This window comes from Selaginella moellendorffii, unplaced genomic scaffold, assembly GCF_000143415.4.
Source record: "Selaginella moellendorffii unplaced genomic scaffold, v1.0 SELMOscaffold_83, whole genome shotgun sequence".
NCBI classification, from domain to species: Eukaryota; Viridiplantae; Streptophyta; class Lycopodiopsida; order Selaginellales; family Selaginellaceae; genus Selaginella; species Selaginella moellendorffii.
This window is the reverse complement of record NW_003314344.1, coordinates 517666-529860: the sequence shown is the minus strand read 5'-3', so window position 1 is coordinate 529860 and position 12195 is coordinate 517666. Positions and strand designations below refer to the sequence as shown.

Here is a 12195-nt window from a genome sequence, read left to right as displayed (position 1 = left end):
AAATCTATGTCACAGCAATCCCCATTTCCCGCGCGAGCCTCTTCCCTTTTGTTTTCTTCGTCTTCTTCGTCGTCGCCTCCTTCGCCGCTTGAGCTTGTGATCATGCTGCTCGCTCTTCCTCGATCGCTTTCTTCTGCGGTGGTGATCGTTCTTCTTCTTCTTCTTCCTCTTCGATTCCAAGTGCTTGCTACTGCTTATCGATCTGGATGCGAGCTTGAATCCCACCGAATTGCCCCTAGAAATCCTCTTCTTCCTGGCGAGCTTCTTGATGCTGCCCCGCGGCGCCCGACATCCTAGCAATTTGGATAGCGAGCGAACGCTGCTCCCAGCCTGGTGCTTCAAGCACGACAGAGCTCGCAGGATCACATTTGATTTCCGGCGCCCCATTGCGCCAAATCCAAGTTTCTCAGTGTGTTCTACCGATCGATCGTCACAGCAAGCTAATCCCAGCTAGAATTGCGATCGCCCATCAGCAGCTCCGATCGCTCGAGTCGCGAACGGGCGTGCCCTAACATGGCGCCCTCCGTCGATGGAGCATATTCCACCCAGTTTAAAAAGAGCTTAAGAACACGTAGGGCGCGGAGCTCTGTGGATCGATTTGCGACGCGCGCAGCGCCGCCCGGGATCCAATCCCGCAATCGCCGTGCAGCCTCGATGCGCCCACGATCGACATGCACGAGATCTCGTCCTGCGGCGTGGATTGGAGCAAATCCTGAGCCTCGATCAGCAGCCCGGAGCGGCCCAGAAGATCGATCACGCACGCGTAGTGCCCGGCGATGGGTGCTACCCCAAAATCGCCCACCATCGACACGAAGAACTCGCGCGCTCTGCTCCACAGCCCTCCATGGCCGCAAGCCGAGAGAACCCCCGAGAAAGTCACCTGGCAGGGCTGGAATCCCTCGCAGATCATGAGCGGAAGGAGCTGGATTGCGATCGCCGCGCGGCCGAGCTGAGCATACGATCCGATCAAGGTGTTCCAGGAGATCGAATTGGCGTGAGGCATCGTGATGAGAATTCTCGCGGCTTGATCCAGCAAGCCACACTTCCCATACATGTTGATGAGCGAGTTTCCCACCACTGTCTCGGACTGGACGCCGTAGAGGAAGATCCTGGCGTGCATAGCTCGGCCATCGCTCAGCGAGAGGCTGCTCGCGCAGGCATCCAAAACACTGATGCAAGTCACCTTGTTTGGAAGCTCCGATCGAAACTCCAGCACCATTTTCTTGAAGAGATTGATGGCTTCTTTTCCATAGCCATTCTGCCCGTAGCCAGCGATGAGAGCGTTCCAGGACACCAAGTTTCTCTTCCCGGCCATGGAATCAAACAGGAACTTCGCATCCTCGAGGCGTCCTTCAAGAGCGTATCCGCTTATCATCGAGTTCCAGGACGCCGGATCTCTATCTCTGTCGGGCATTCGATCAAACATCTCTCGGGCTTTGTCGAGATGGCCGCTTTGGGCATACCCGGTTATCATCGCGTTCCACGAAACCGAGTCTTTCTCTTCCATCCGATCGAAGAAATTCTTTGCGAGATCGACACGATTGGTCTGAACAAAGCTGGTGATCATCGTGTTGTAAGTTACGACGTTTTTCTCCGGTGACTGATCGAAAAGTTGTCTTGCTCGCCGCAAATCCCCGCATTTGGCAACTGCGGATATGATTGAGTTCCACGAAACAGCATCAGGCCGCGGAATCTTTCGGAAAAAAGACTCGGCTTCTACCGTATGGCCATTTCGTATGTAGGCAGCTAACATAGCATTCCATGTAACGGAGTTACGACGCTTCATTCGATCGAAACAAGCTTTTGCGCTCTCCAAATCCCCACTGTGCGAGTATGCAGTGATCATCGCAGTCCACGAGAACACATCTCTGGCTTTCATTCTATCAAAGATTTCTTTAGCAGAATCAAAGTCCTGATTCTCAACATAGAGGTTCATCATCGCGTTCCAGGCAGCAACATCCTTCTCCGGCATCGCTTCAAAAATCTGTCGAGCTTTACGCAAATGCCCGTTCTGGGCATATACAACGAACAGGAGAGTCCAGGAGAAAACATTCGGCACCGCGACGGTGTCAAAAACCCGCCGAGCCTCGTCCAGATTCCCACACTTCCCATACATTTCCACGAGGAGATTAGCGAGGTATCTGTCCGATCGAAGCGAGCTTTGTTGGAGAAGAGAGTGCGCGCGTCTTCCAGCCGAGAGATTCTTGCTTTTGCCGCAGTACTTGACGATCCCCTCGTAGAGGTTGCAGCAGTCGCTCGAGAGTTGGAGCTGATCGAGGGCACTGTGAAGATCGGCATCGCTGGTGATCGAAAGCTTTGGAGATTGGAATGGCGAGGAGCTCATTTATCATTGGCATCGTCTGGAAGTCAAGACAAGACCAATATTTTAACTGCGAAAGGAAGTCCTTTTCTTGCACGGCTTTAAAATGGAGGAATCGGCCACGAATTTTTTTTTATCAAAATTATTTTGTTTGCTTCTTAGTTTGAACGAAAGGTAACAGTGATTGATCGAAAACTTTCGGTTGGATGGATTGGAAGCAGCTCACGATACGACAAGTATGTTTGAAACAATAAGCAAGATTTTGGGATTTTGGATCCAAAAACGGGATTTTTCCATTGATTTGTCGATCGCATCGATCGATCGTCGATTCATTTGGCAGCGAAGCCAGCGGCTCTGTGTGGCTCACTCTTGCGTCGACTGTATCCTTTCTTCTTGGCTTGCTGCTCTGGAGCTACTGCTATTGCTTTGGCTTTGGGAGGCCTCCCCCTTTTTCTTGGAAGAAAGCGAGCTGGAGCTTCTTCGTTTTGTTCTTGCTTGTGGGCATTAACCACATCTTTGCTGCTGCCACTGTCTTCAAAGAATGGCTTTGGATCAAAGTGATCATCTAGAACTCCCTCCTGTTCTTCATGCTTCTCTTCTTTCTCTTGTTGATCTTCTTCGCTTTCGTGTTGAATCACTTTCTTTGGCCTGCCCCTCTTCCTTGGAGCTTCTGCTGCCCTGTTATCCATCCCCAAATTGTTGGTGGCATCGTCCTCAATGGATTTCTTGGACCTGGCCTTCGTTCTTCCCATTCTCGAGAATCCAAAAAGGAAGCAAGCAGGCAAGCAAGCAAAAAAAAAAAATAAAGAAAAAAAATAAAGAGAGAACTGCAAAGATTTGAAATGAAATGGTGATATGGATTCTTGTGAAGCCAAAGACCCAAAAGCTCAGATTCTACAGGAACCCATGGCCAAGCTCCAAAGTTCCAATCACGCAAATCCTATATTCCTCCACTCCAAAAACAACTCCAGCGATCTACAGTGGATCTGCTGACATCCTGGAGAGCGATCCTAACAAACATGGACAAAACTAGCACTGTGGCGAATGAGAGATGGGTTGGATATCTATCAGCGAGAAAAAATGGAGATGAACATCGACACAGCAAGAAAGAAATGAAAAGGAAAGAAATAATATCAATGCTGCCAGGAGGCAAGATCAAGACTTTTAATCTTTGCTCAAAAGCTTTAGAATTTATTCTTTTTTTTGAAATTCCTTGCCAAGGTACTATACAAGTCACGAAGCTGATTTGATATTTTCAAACAATATCTCAGTGGCACCGTCGCTGTACATACCAAAAATCTTTATAAAAATAAATAAATATTTAAAATCACGAAGTGCCAGGAGTACGAACAATACCTTTGACATTGAAGCAAGAAAAACTGGATTGTTTGATTGATTTTGGGGAGAATTTAAGATCAAGATCATGAAATCAGGAAGGAGGGGAGTTGAGTTCCAGCATAACCAAGCTAACAACAGTGAGAATAAGTCCAGCCACGAGAGAGAAGTTCTTCTTCAAGTGGTGAATCCCAAAAGCCAGCAAGACGAAGACCATGGAAATGTAGAGTGTCACCGCAAAGATCCATGCAGTGTGTGGATTTGCTAGTGATACCTGGCCAAGAAATCGCTGCAACATCTTGGAACCTTGGATGAGAGTTCTCGCCCAAAACACAAGCGAAGTCAACCAAAACACAAATGTGTATACAAACATGGTTTTTTTTTTTTCTTTTTCTTTTTATTTTTCAACAATTTATTACATAAATCTTTCAAGTGTTCTTCTCCAAAACAGATAGTGCTGGCGTCAAATAGTTGTTTGATTTGTCAGGAACATGAGCAACCTGGAATGAATCTCCAAGTTAAATCGGCAAAAGGAACAAGGACTCGCCAAATGTAAACAAATCTTTTTTACCAGTTCATACAAGCCTTGTCCAGCCTCAGGAGTGTACTCGTAACAGACCTGCTTGTAAAAATAAATTCTTAGAGCTCTGGAAAGAAGATCATTTAAATCGAAGCTCACGTCAAAGCTCTTGTTCCTGGCTGTTGGATCGTGCAAAGCTTTGACACAAACATCTGCAACGTCTGCGCAGCTGATTCCCTGCGTTTGCAAAGTTTGAGATGCTTTGCCTGGAAAACAGAGACAGAAGAACGAAGAGCCTACCTGTGTAATTCGATTCCCTTGATCAAAAACTAGTGCTCGTTGTCCCCCAGGTTCCTCCTGAACCATGATCTAGTAAAAAAGGTTTTCAAGACAAATGGTACCAATACCATGAGTGGACCAGGACGTATAATTGTGTATCCAAGTCCAGAGTTTCTCAGTGCTGCTTCTCCAGCCTAATTTGGAAAGAAGAAAACCGAAAGTTAAAGGCACTGTGAAGCATGCAATACCTGTTTCGCTCTAAGAAGTTTCTCTCTGCTTTGACCCTCAACCCCAGCTGCAGAGCAAGAGACTAGAATGAAATCAGTCTCTTCTCCCGTCTGAAATACAAGAACCAGTGTGAATCAAAAGGACCGAAAGGTAGAATGCAAAATGCACTTACAGGGAGAGCTTTGATGTAGTCCACTAGCAGCTTAAAACTGCTAGTTTCTCCTGTTGCTAAAAACGAAGATCTCTAACAAAGTAAAGAAACTTCTTTTATAGCGACTAATGTACCATTCTAGAGCTTACTTGTTTTCTCGGCTCAAATCTTATGGCCAGCTTATCCACCAAGAACAAATCAAGTGGTGGATCTTCTTCGTTCATAGGCCTGAACTTTGTGAAGGGTATTCTAATCTGCAAAACGAGAGTAGTGAATGAGAAAGTAAACCATGACCCATACCCTGCTATAGCCAAGCCGTGTCAAGAATCTTGCATAGTAACGTCTTCTAGGAGCGTCGTATTCTCCACCACTGGTCTCGAGAATGAGGCTGTAAATCTTACCGTCGCCACAAACACATAAAACTAGACCTTCGTATCTGTAAGCACGAAATGGAACCAGCCACACAATGAAGATGAGAAAAGAGAGAACTTCGCAAAACTTTCCCACCTGTCAAGAGTAAAACCCGAAGGAAACGATAAGCTTTTCACCATTTCTACGTAGCCACCTCTGCTGGGTACAAACCCTGAGACAACGAGAAACCATAACTCTTTGCTACTCACTGGTAACAAAACACGTACCTGAGAAGTCGGCATTGTTGTTTTCATCCACGTCCAAAGTTCCACCAAAATTCACCTGATACTTTGAGGAGGGATCGTAGCCACCAAAAGCTTCACCTCTCCTCATCTCCCAGGAATCCACCTCCTTTGCCTTGCTGAATTTCGCCACAACAAGTTTGCTCTTGCTACTCCGCCCAGCACGAGTTTGTGCTAACCTGTGATTGTAATCCTACGCACACAAACAAAAACACATGAGAACTTCTGGCAAAGCAAGCTTACGCAAACCTGGAATGCTGTTGATAGATTTTGGACCCCCTTGTTGTCAACTCTGTAGAGGTCCGCAGTAATATATGATCGCGCAGCGGCACAGCAGATGATCTTGTTGCAACCTTCGACCGCTGCTTTCAGCGTCTCCGGCTCTCCCAGATCGCCCACAACGATTTGTACCGAGCGAGGCAGCATCTCCAAAGTCTCGGGATCGGCATTTCGTACCAAAGCCTTCACAAAAGAATGAATTTTAGAGAAACCAAAATGCCTCAAACATTTGCCCATTAAAGGCAAATGCCGAGAGGAGAAGAGACTCTACCTTAACTTTGTATCCTCGCAGCTGGAGCTTCCGGATGAGAACCCGGCCAACGCGACTGGTAGCTCCCACGACCAGCAGCGTCGTAAACTCGGCGTTTGGGATGGTGAATTCGCACATTGGGCCGCCAACGAGCACATTGTCATCCCCATCCCGGGGCCTGGACGAGCCCGTGAACTGACCCAGATCCTTGATCCGCTGCCACACATCGTCGAAAGCCTTCCTCGACTTTCGACCCAGATCCACCGGGTTCACATTCTCCAGGCTGAGCGACAGTGGCGGCTGCTCCGGCTGCCGCTTGGGCGAACCTGTGGAAGAATTGGAGGGATCATCCGCGCAAGCTGTGATCAAACGCGCCGGTTTGAAGCTCACCAGGCGGCTGGCGCTGCTCCTGTGGACGCGAGTGAAGCCAAATGCGAGTTCCTGGCGGCCGGAAGCGAGTCCCGCCACACTGGCAGCCATTGATTCATACACTCATCGTCATCCATAGCCATTTGACGCGCCACAAAAAGTGCCACGTGTAAAACTTAAAAGCTACCTAAAATGCTTTTAGTTAAGATTTTTTAGCTAACTAATATTTGTTAAAATTGGCAACATAAGAGTTGCCCATATATTGTCAAGAAACATATCCGATCCACTTAAATTAAAAAAGGGAGGGTTTCTCTAAGATGCCGCTCGATTGGAGGATGTGCCAGAAATTCCCTTCCCTCTGGCGGAAAATGTAGGCTATCGGTGCGTTCTTTCTGGAGAGTTCCGCTCAGTGCGTCTTGTTCTTGCAGATTTCTCGCGATTTCGACTTGGTTGTGATCTAAGGCCTGGGACGGGAGCAAGAGGCGAAGATTGTGGCGATTCCCGTCCTTGTTGCGGCGTTGAAGGCGTGTGGCAGCTCCGGCGATGTGGATTTCACGAAGAAAATCCATGGCGATGCAGCGGAGAGCGGGCACGATCTCTACGTTGCAAACACGCTGGTGAGCTTGTATGGATGGCTATCAGAGTGTGGTCTCTTGGACGGCACTGATGCTGGAAAACGGGGAAGAGGCACTGGCTTTACAGGCACCACTGTCATGGATAAGAGCAGAGAAGTGTGGCTCCAAATGACAGGACCTTTGTTGCTGCTCTCAAGGGAAAGGCAGCAAAGAGTTGGAAGATGGTTCGTGAAAACAGCGACGCCATGGATCTCAAGCTTCAAGCTAGATATATTCGTGGTCAGCTCACTGATCGACATGTACGCTATAGTTGGGTGTGGGTGAGTTTTTGCAGGATGACCTGGTTTTGCTGGTTTCGTTGATGCTGGGGGGTACTTGGAAAACGGCCAGCCAGAGCTTGGTTACACAGATTGTGGAAGTTTATTGGACGCTCAGGGGCTCTTCAACCACTTGCCAGTCCATAATCTGGCACTCTGGAACACGCTGATACTCGGGTATGTTGAGAACGTAGTGGACAAGAAGATTGCCATCTTGACCAGCTCCGCATGGTTGCAAGCTGAGAGAGAACCGATGTGAAAGTGATCCTGTTTGGCTTTCATTTCTTCTTGTCATGCATTTGATTGAAGAGCTCCATCGTGAGCTTGTAGTTCCAAAAAGATGATCTTAGATCAAGATTTTTGTGAAATTTTTAGGGCACATTATTTCAATTATTCAGTATTAAGTTGAAGTTTAGTACAATTTATCATCCTCAAATCTATGGGCAGATCAAACATGTGAATGCTCAAGTTGAAGATTATTTATGGCTCTATGTCATGGCAAATTAATATAATTGGGTTGAGCATTTGAACACAATAGAAATTTGTTATAACAACACATTTCATAATGTTATTCGCTATTTTCCATAGGAACGGAATGTTCATGTGGTTCTTTAATAGATTGTTATATTAAAACCAATGTATTTATTGAATTAAAACCACACTAATATGCATTATAGCCAAACCTCACACTTTTAATTTAAAATAAAAGAGAATGCATCAAAATGCTTTTAGAATAAAGGCTGTGATAAATGCTAGGCAGCATTGGATCTCGTCTGTGTTGGAGGGAAGCGAGAAATTTCTAATAATTACACTCTCTAATTAAATACTGATGCCTGATCACAGTCCCGTGTCACCCGCCTTTGCGCAAAGCATGTTGTACTCGTCAGCCTCTTCCTGGGTGATCGTCCAGCGCAGGCTACCATCCAGCTTCCACACTTCGACCTCACCAGCTTCATTCACGCCCCTCCCGTAGAGGAACGGCCGCGAGCGCACGGGGTTCTCGCACACCACGCGCACTGGATCCCGACTGGTCACCGCCGGCAAGTTGGAAAACAGACCAGGAACCTCGTTGTTGGTGACCCGGTTGTAATCGTGGCCGAGGTCGCGAATGATACCAATTCCTTGGCTCCGGCTGGACGCCTTGCACACGAACATGTTCTTCCCGTTCATCCACGCAAAATGCCACTCGTCCTTGAGGTCCGACACCACCATCCACGGCTTGAGCGTTGGGTTCCTGATGTTCAAGCCCAGGCAAGCCACCATAGCCTTGTAGAGCAGCTCGTCACTCATCGTTTCCTCCATCCAGAAACCGATCGCGGTGCCCTCACCAAGGACGTTCCCCAGGACTGTCTGGAGCTCGAACTCGAGCTTGAATGGAAAGTTTGCGTTGGAGATGCACGATACGTGCTCCCTTTCCCTGTCAAGGTTCACTAGGTACTGGACTCTCAGCATGCTGTGCCTCGGCACACCGTGCTGCCACAGATAGCTCATCGTGGCGTCTCGTGTGACACCCCACGTCCACACAAAGGGCTCTGCGTCAAATTCCATCAGAGGCACTAGCCATCCTTCTCCCCTCATAACCGTGACGCTCATCCGGGACAAGAAACGCTTGCAGGCGCATAGATCCATGGATTCCAGTTCCAAGTTGCCAGGCTTGAGCACGCCGTAAAAGTCTAGCTCCTCTCCGGGATAGACCAGATCGCCCCGAGTCAGAGCCACTCCATTCCTTTGCAGCAGACCTGCCTGACCCGTCAGATGTTCAATGGCTCCTACAACGTCCGCTACCGGTTTTCCTCCTTCCGGAACGGAGACAGTCCCTAGAACTGAGCCATCCCTGTCCCTGACGCGGCAGTAGCTTGGCAAATCTGCTTTGGGTGGCGTACCCGGGTAGGACTTCATGGTATCGAGCTTCAACACGTTCAGCTGCAGGGAAAATGCCTCAAATCGTGCTGGCAAGAGCTGGTCATCACATACCTCACCGTGATCACCTCCCGACGCAATGAGACAAGCTTGGTCTTTGATCTTCGCGTACACTAGGCTCAGGCCCTGCAAGTGATGTGAGTTGCCGTTCAAAAGCGTCTCACGCACACGAAGTCTGAATGATACCTCGCGAGGCAGCCGAGGCTCCACGCACACGGGAGTCCACTTCATCGCCTTCATGTTCAACAGCATCGTTTGAGGAACCAGGCCTGTATGCAAGCACATTGGTGAAAATGATATAGAAATTAGAATCGCCTACCACCAACGATGTAGCATTCGTCTCCAGATCCAGTAGCCGCAGCGATGGACGTTGGCGCAGCAGGAAACTCCAGGGGCGCGGACGACCATTGTTTCTGCGCAACAGCGACTCACCAGTGAGTTCTCGGCAAAAACCGTGGCTTGCTCACAGTTTTAAGATCCAACGTGTACAGCTTATGGTCGCAGCCAGAGAAAAGGTAGAGATAATTGCTGTTGAAGGAAGCATCGCCATGAAAACAAAGCCCCGGTGGAAGCATGGCACTATGAACAGCGAAAGAAGATCACGAGGTGAGGTTACATGAACAAACAACTCGGACCTTGTAACCACACGTTCCCACTCCTTCGTATCCAGATCAAAGACGTGGACGTCGTGAAGCATTCGACCGTGAAAATCCTCGCCACCATACACCCATACTTTGCTCCCAACCAAGGTAGCTGAGTGACCGCGCGTTCCAGGCTATAGCATCATAGGGAAAAAGCACATTTCTCAAGTGGTAAGGAACAACAAGACCCCTTACCGGAGCTTCTCCACTCACTGGTAAAAGTGACCACACGCATTCTATCGCATCAAACTCGTACACTACACAAGTAGAGTCAGACTCAGCCAGAAAGGCCTCAAACCTTGTGTATACCTCGCAATCTTTCGTCTGATGGAATCCCAATGAAAGCAAACAGCGTTGTTCCTCTTGCAACCTGATAGATAGTGTTAGCCACCGTGAAGAAAACTCACCAAGCTCTTGAGCAGTAACTCACCAAGCGATGCCCGGCACAAGACACAGGACAGGATGGAAGTGGAGTCCAAGTCGAGTTTCTCAAATCGAAAACCTTGCGGAAAAATTCACGACATCATAGCGAAACACCAAGCCAGAAGAAGTTTACCAGCGCATCGCTCAGGTATTTGTCCTCACAGCGTCCCCCAACAACATAAAGCTTTTCGTTGAGCACGACTGCACCGTGCTGCAAGAAGACGCAAAGTTAGGGCCGGATCTTGCTAGAACTTACTAGAGATCGAGCTTGTGGGTGAGCCGCGCTAACAGCTTCCCATTGGGCTGCCGCACCGCCGCTAAACCACCACTTCCACATGTATCCACCGGCACTAGTCAAAAGCACCGCCATGATTAGCGATTGGCTATAAAAACGCCCAAGAAGACGAGGGACGATTTGGCCACGCGTTTGGAGGCGATCCAGCTCTCCCTGGAATCGATTGAGCTTTCCATTTGGTTCGTCCAAGGCGTACGTACGTCCCCTGATAACATGTTTGTCCCTCCTGAATATAGGTGGTTTAAAGCCACCAACGATCAAACGTGGTTGTCCATCTATGGCTCTCCAGACTTTTTGGCTAATTTTTCGGGAACATCTGACGCTGCTACCTGCGAGAAAGCTACAATCAAAGGAGGTGTTCCGATTGATGGTATCAAAAGCTTTGAAGCTAAAAAGGTGGAAATTTTTGCTGGGCAGATGCAAGAATGCCAGAGCAAGGCAGAGTTCCTAGCCTTGTACAAGAGCACCAAAGAAGTTCTACTGGTGTTAAGTGATTTTGCAGTTAACTAGAAGACCTTTTGGCTTGTAGATGGATTCATCAACAAGACCATAGTGAACATTCCACTGGGCAAAAAATTATTGATGCCTACAAACAAGAGTCTTAACAATAGTGTTACTTTTGCATTAATGGGGTGAAGAAGCACTAAACAACATCATCATATCCCAAGAAATAGCAACTTAACAGCATTTGCCCACACAGGGGATATAGAAATTTAATGCTCTTGCCTTGTGGACCCAATGATCACAATGTAGCAGTGCTGGTGGGATTGCTGGGGCTCCTAGGCTCCACTGCAACTCGCAGGAATAGCAAGCCTCCCCAACGAAGCTGGTGCTCGTTCAGGAGTTTTGTGGCGGTGGCCTGACTTGGCTCTGAGAAGCAGAGAGCTCTTCACACTTTAGTAGCTGGGACTCCTACCTCTTTGTGGGGTATGTATGCAAAAGGTGGCTGTGGCCAAGAGGCTTACGCTGTTTTCTCGAGGTGCATGGTGTCTTGGAACTCTCTGATAAGAGCTCGCACCAGGTCATGTCAACGCCCAGACTCTCGAGAGCTCTAGGCGTGCAGCTGGGCCTTGTGTCGGATTGTATGTCTACATTGGAAGCCGAGCTTCAGCCTGTTTGAGACGATGTGCATGATCCAGGGATGCACAAACAACGAGGCTGCGAAGATGGCAGTAAAGTTCGGCTACTCTTCGGACTTCTTCATGCCCATAGTGGTGATGTATGCCAAGTGTGGTCAAAATCTTCGACAAGAGCCAAGTCTCCGTGCAATCGAATAGGCTTTCACCAGCTTTCACTGCGTTGCCAGTCCCGTTACGTCCGAGAGCTCGGAAGACGGCCTAGCTCTCGTGGCGTGCACCAGATGAGCTCCAAAGCTACTAGCTCGGCCTCGTCGCTCTCCGCGTAGCCGAGTACCAGCCACACCACATCATACGCTGGCGATGGGCTTAATGAGCTTGCACTCTCGCTGCCGCAGCTTCGACTTTACTCCAATTGCGGTAGCCTGATGGATGGGGGGAACCCAAGCTTGCGGTAGCAGAACGAGAGCACTCCAGAAGCTGACACCCAGTGCAGCAATGGCAGCCTTGGAGACGGGAAGGCTGGTCCATGCTCACGTTTCATTGGAGCTGCTGGGAGCCAGG

At 48.6% G+C, this 12195-nt stretch overlaps 5 protein-coding genes across 6 annotated transcripts; all 5 read right to left on the bottom strand.

Moving 5' to 3' along the window:
• Window positions 1-9: 9 nt before the first annotated feature.
• Window positions 10-387, bottom strand: LOC112341436 (protamine-like). The gene has a single exon (XM_024661521.1). The coding sequence runs from the start codon at window positions 385-387 to the stop codon at window positions 10-12; it is 378 nt and encodes a 125-aa protein (XP_024517289.1).
• Window positions 388-550: 163 nt separating this feature from the next.
• LOC9630747 (pentatricopeptide repeat-containing protein At4g02750) lies at window positions 551-1972 on the bottom strand. Its single transcript, XM_002987606.2, has one exon. The coding sequence runs from the start codon at window positions 1970-1972 to the stop codon at window positions 551-553; it is 1422 nt and encodes a 473-aa protein (XP_002987652.2).
• A 677-nt stretch (window positions 1973-2649) lies between these two features.
• Window positions 2650-3072, bottom strand: LOC9630746. The gene has a single exon (XM_002987605.1). The coding sequence runs from the start codon at window positions 3070-3072 to the stop codon at window positions 2650-2652; it is 423 nt and encodes a 140-aa protein (XP_002987651.1).
• Window positions 3073-4015: 943 nt separating this feature from the next.
• On the bottom strand, window positions 4016-6539 carry LOC9630745. 2 transcript variants are annotated; one of them, XM_002987604.2, is made up of 13 exons: window positions 6037-6539; window positions 5736-5948; window positions 5472-5679; window positions 5341-5416; window positions 5134-5269; window positions 4983-5087; window positions 4855-4926; window positions 4703-4792; window positions 4583-4648; window positions 4476-4532; window positions 4335-4412; window positions 4227-4274; window positions 4017-4155 (listed from the first exon to the last, which is right to left on the bottom strand). In XM_002987604.2, the coding sequence occupies exons 1-13, from the start codon at window positions 6493-6495 to the stop codon at window positions 4084-4086; spliced, it is 1680 nt and encodes a 559-aa protein (XP_002987650.2). In that variant the 5' UTR covers window positions 6496-6539; the 3' UTR covers window positions 4017-4083. The 2 variants fall into 2 exon arrangements, with proteins under 2 accessions (XP_024517337.1, XP_002987650.2); XM_024661569.1 differs by having other exon boundaries at window positions 4016-4155; window positions 4335-4532.
• Window positions 6540-8037: 1498 nt separating this feature from the next.
• Window positions 8038-10630, bottom strand: LOC9630744. The gene is made up of 11 exons (XM_024661520.1): window positions 10517-10630; window positions 10394-10471; window positions 10268-10339; window positions 10147-10207; window positions 10033-10094; window positions 9832-9971; window positions 9664-9775; window positions 9516-9609; window positions 9383-9465; window positions 9251-9322; window positions 8038-9199 (listed from the first exon to the last, which is right to left on the bottom strand). Exons 1-11 carry the CDS (start codon window positions 10628-10630, stop codon window positions 8114-8116), a joined length of 1974 nt encoding a protein of 657 aa, XP_024517288.1. The 3' UTR covers window positions 8038-8113.
• Window positions 10631-12195: the final 1565 nt, after the last annotated feature.

Bases quoted from the DNA above. Each gene is read 5' to 3' on its own strand.
- LOC112341436 (XM_024661521.1), bottom strand. From the start codon at position 387: ATGGGGCGCCGGAAATCAAATGTGATCCTGCGAGCTCTGTCGTGCTTG.
- LOC9630747 (XM_002987606.2), bottom strand. From the start codon at position 1,972: ATGCCGGAGAAGGATGTTGCTGCCTGGAACGCGATGATGAACCTCTAT.
- LOC9630746 (XM_002987605.1), bottom strand. From the start codon at position 3,072: ATGGGAAGAACGAAGGCCAGGTCCAAGAAATCCATTGAGGACGATGCC.
- LOC9630745 (XM_024661569.1), bottom strand. From the start codon at position 6,495: ATGGCTGCCAGTGTGGCGGGACTCGCTTCCGGCCGCCAGGAACTCGCA. The intron at 5,680-5,735 runs GTTTGCGTAAGC...TTGTGTGCGTAG, and splicing joins ATCTATCAACAGCATTCCAG to GATTACAATCACAGGTTAGC. The intron at 4,533-4,582 runs GTATTGGTACCA...ATCATGGTTCAG, and splicing joins TACGTCCTGGTCCACTCATG to GAGGAACCTGGGGGACAACG.
- LOC9630744 (XM_024661520.1), bottom strand. From the start codon at position 10,630: ATGGCGGTGCTTTTGACTAGTGCCGGTGGATACATGTGGAAGTGGTGG. The intron at 9,610-9,663 runs GTGAGCAAGCCA...GCTGTTGCGCAG, and splicing joins ACACGTTGGATCTTAAAACT to AAACAATGGTCGTCCGCGCC. The intron at 9,323-9,382 runs GTATCATTCAGA...CATCACTTGCAG, and splicing joins AGCCTCGGCTGCCTCGCGAG to GGCCTGAGCCTAGTGTACGC.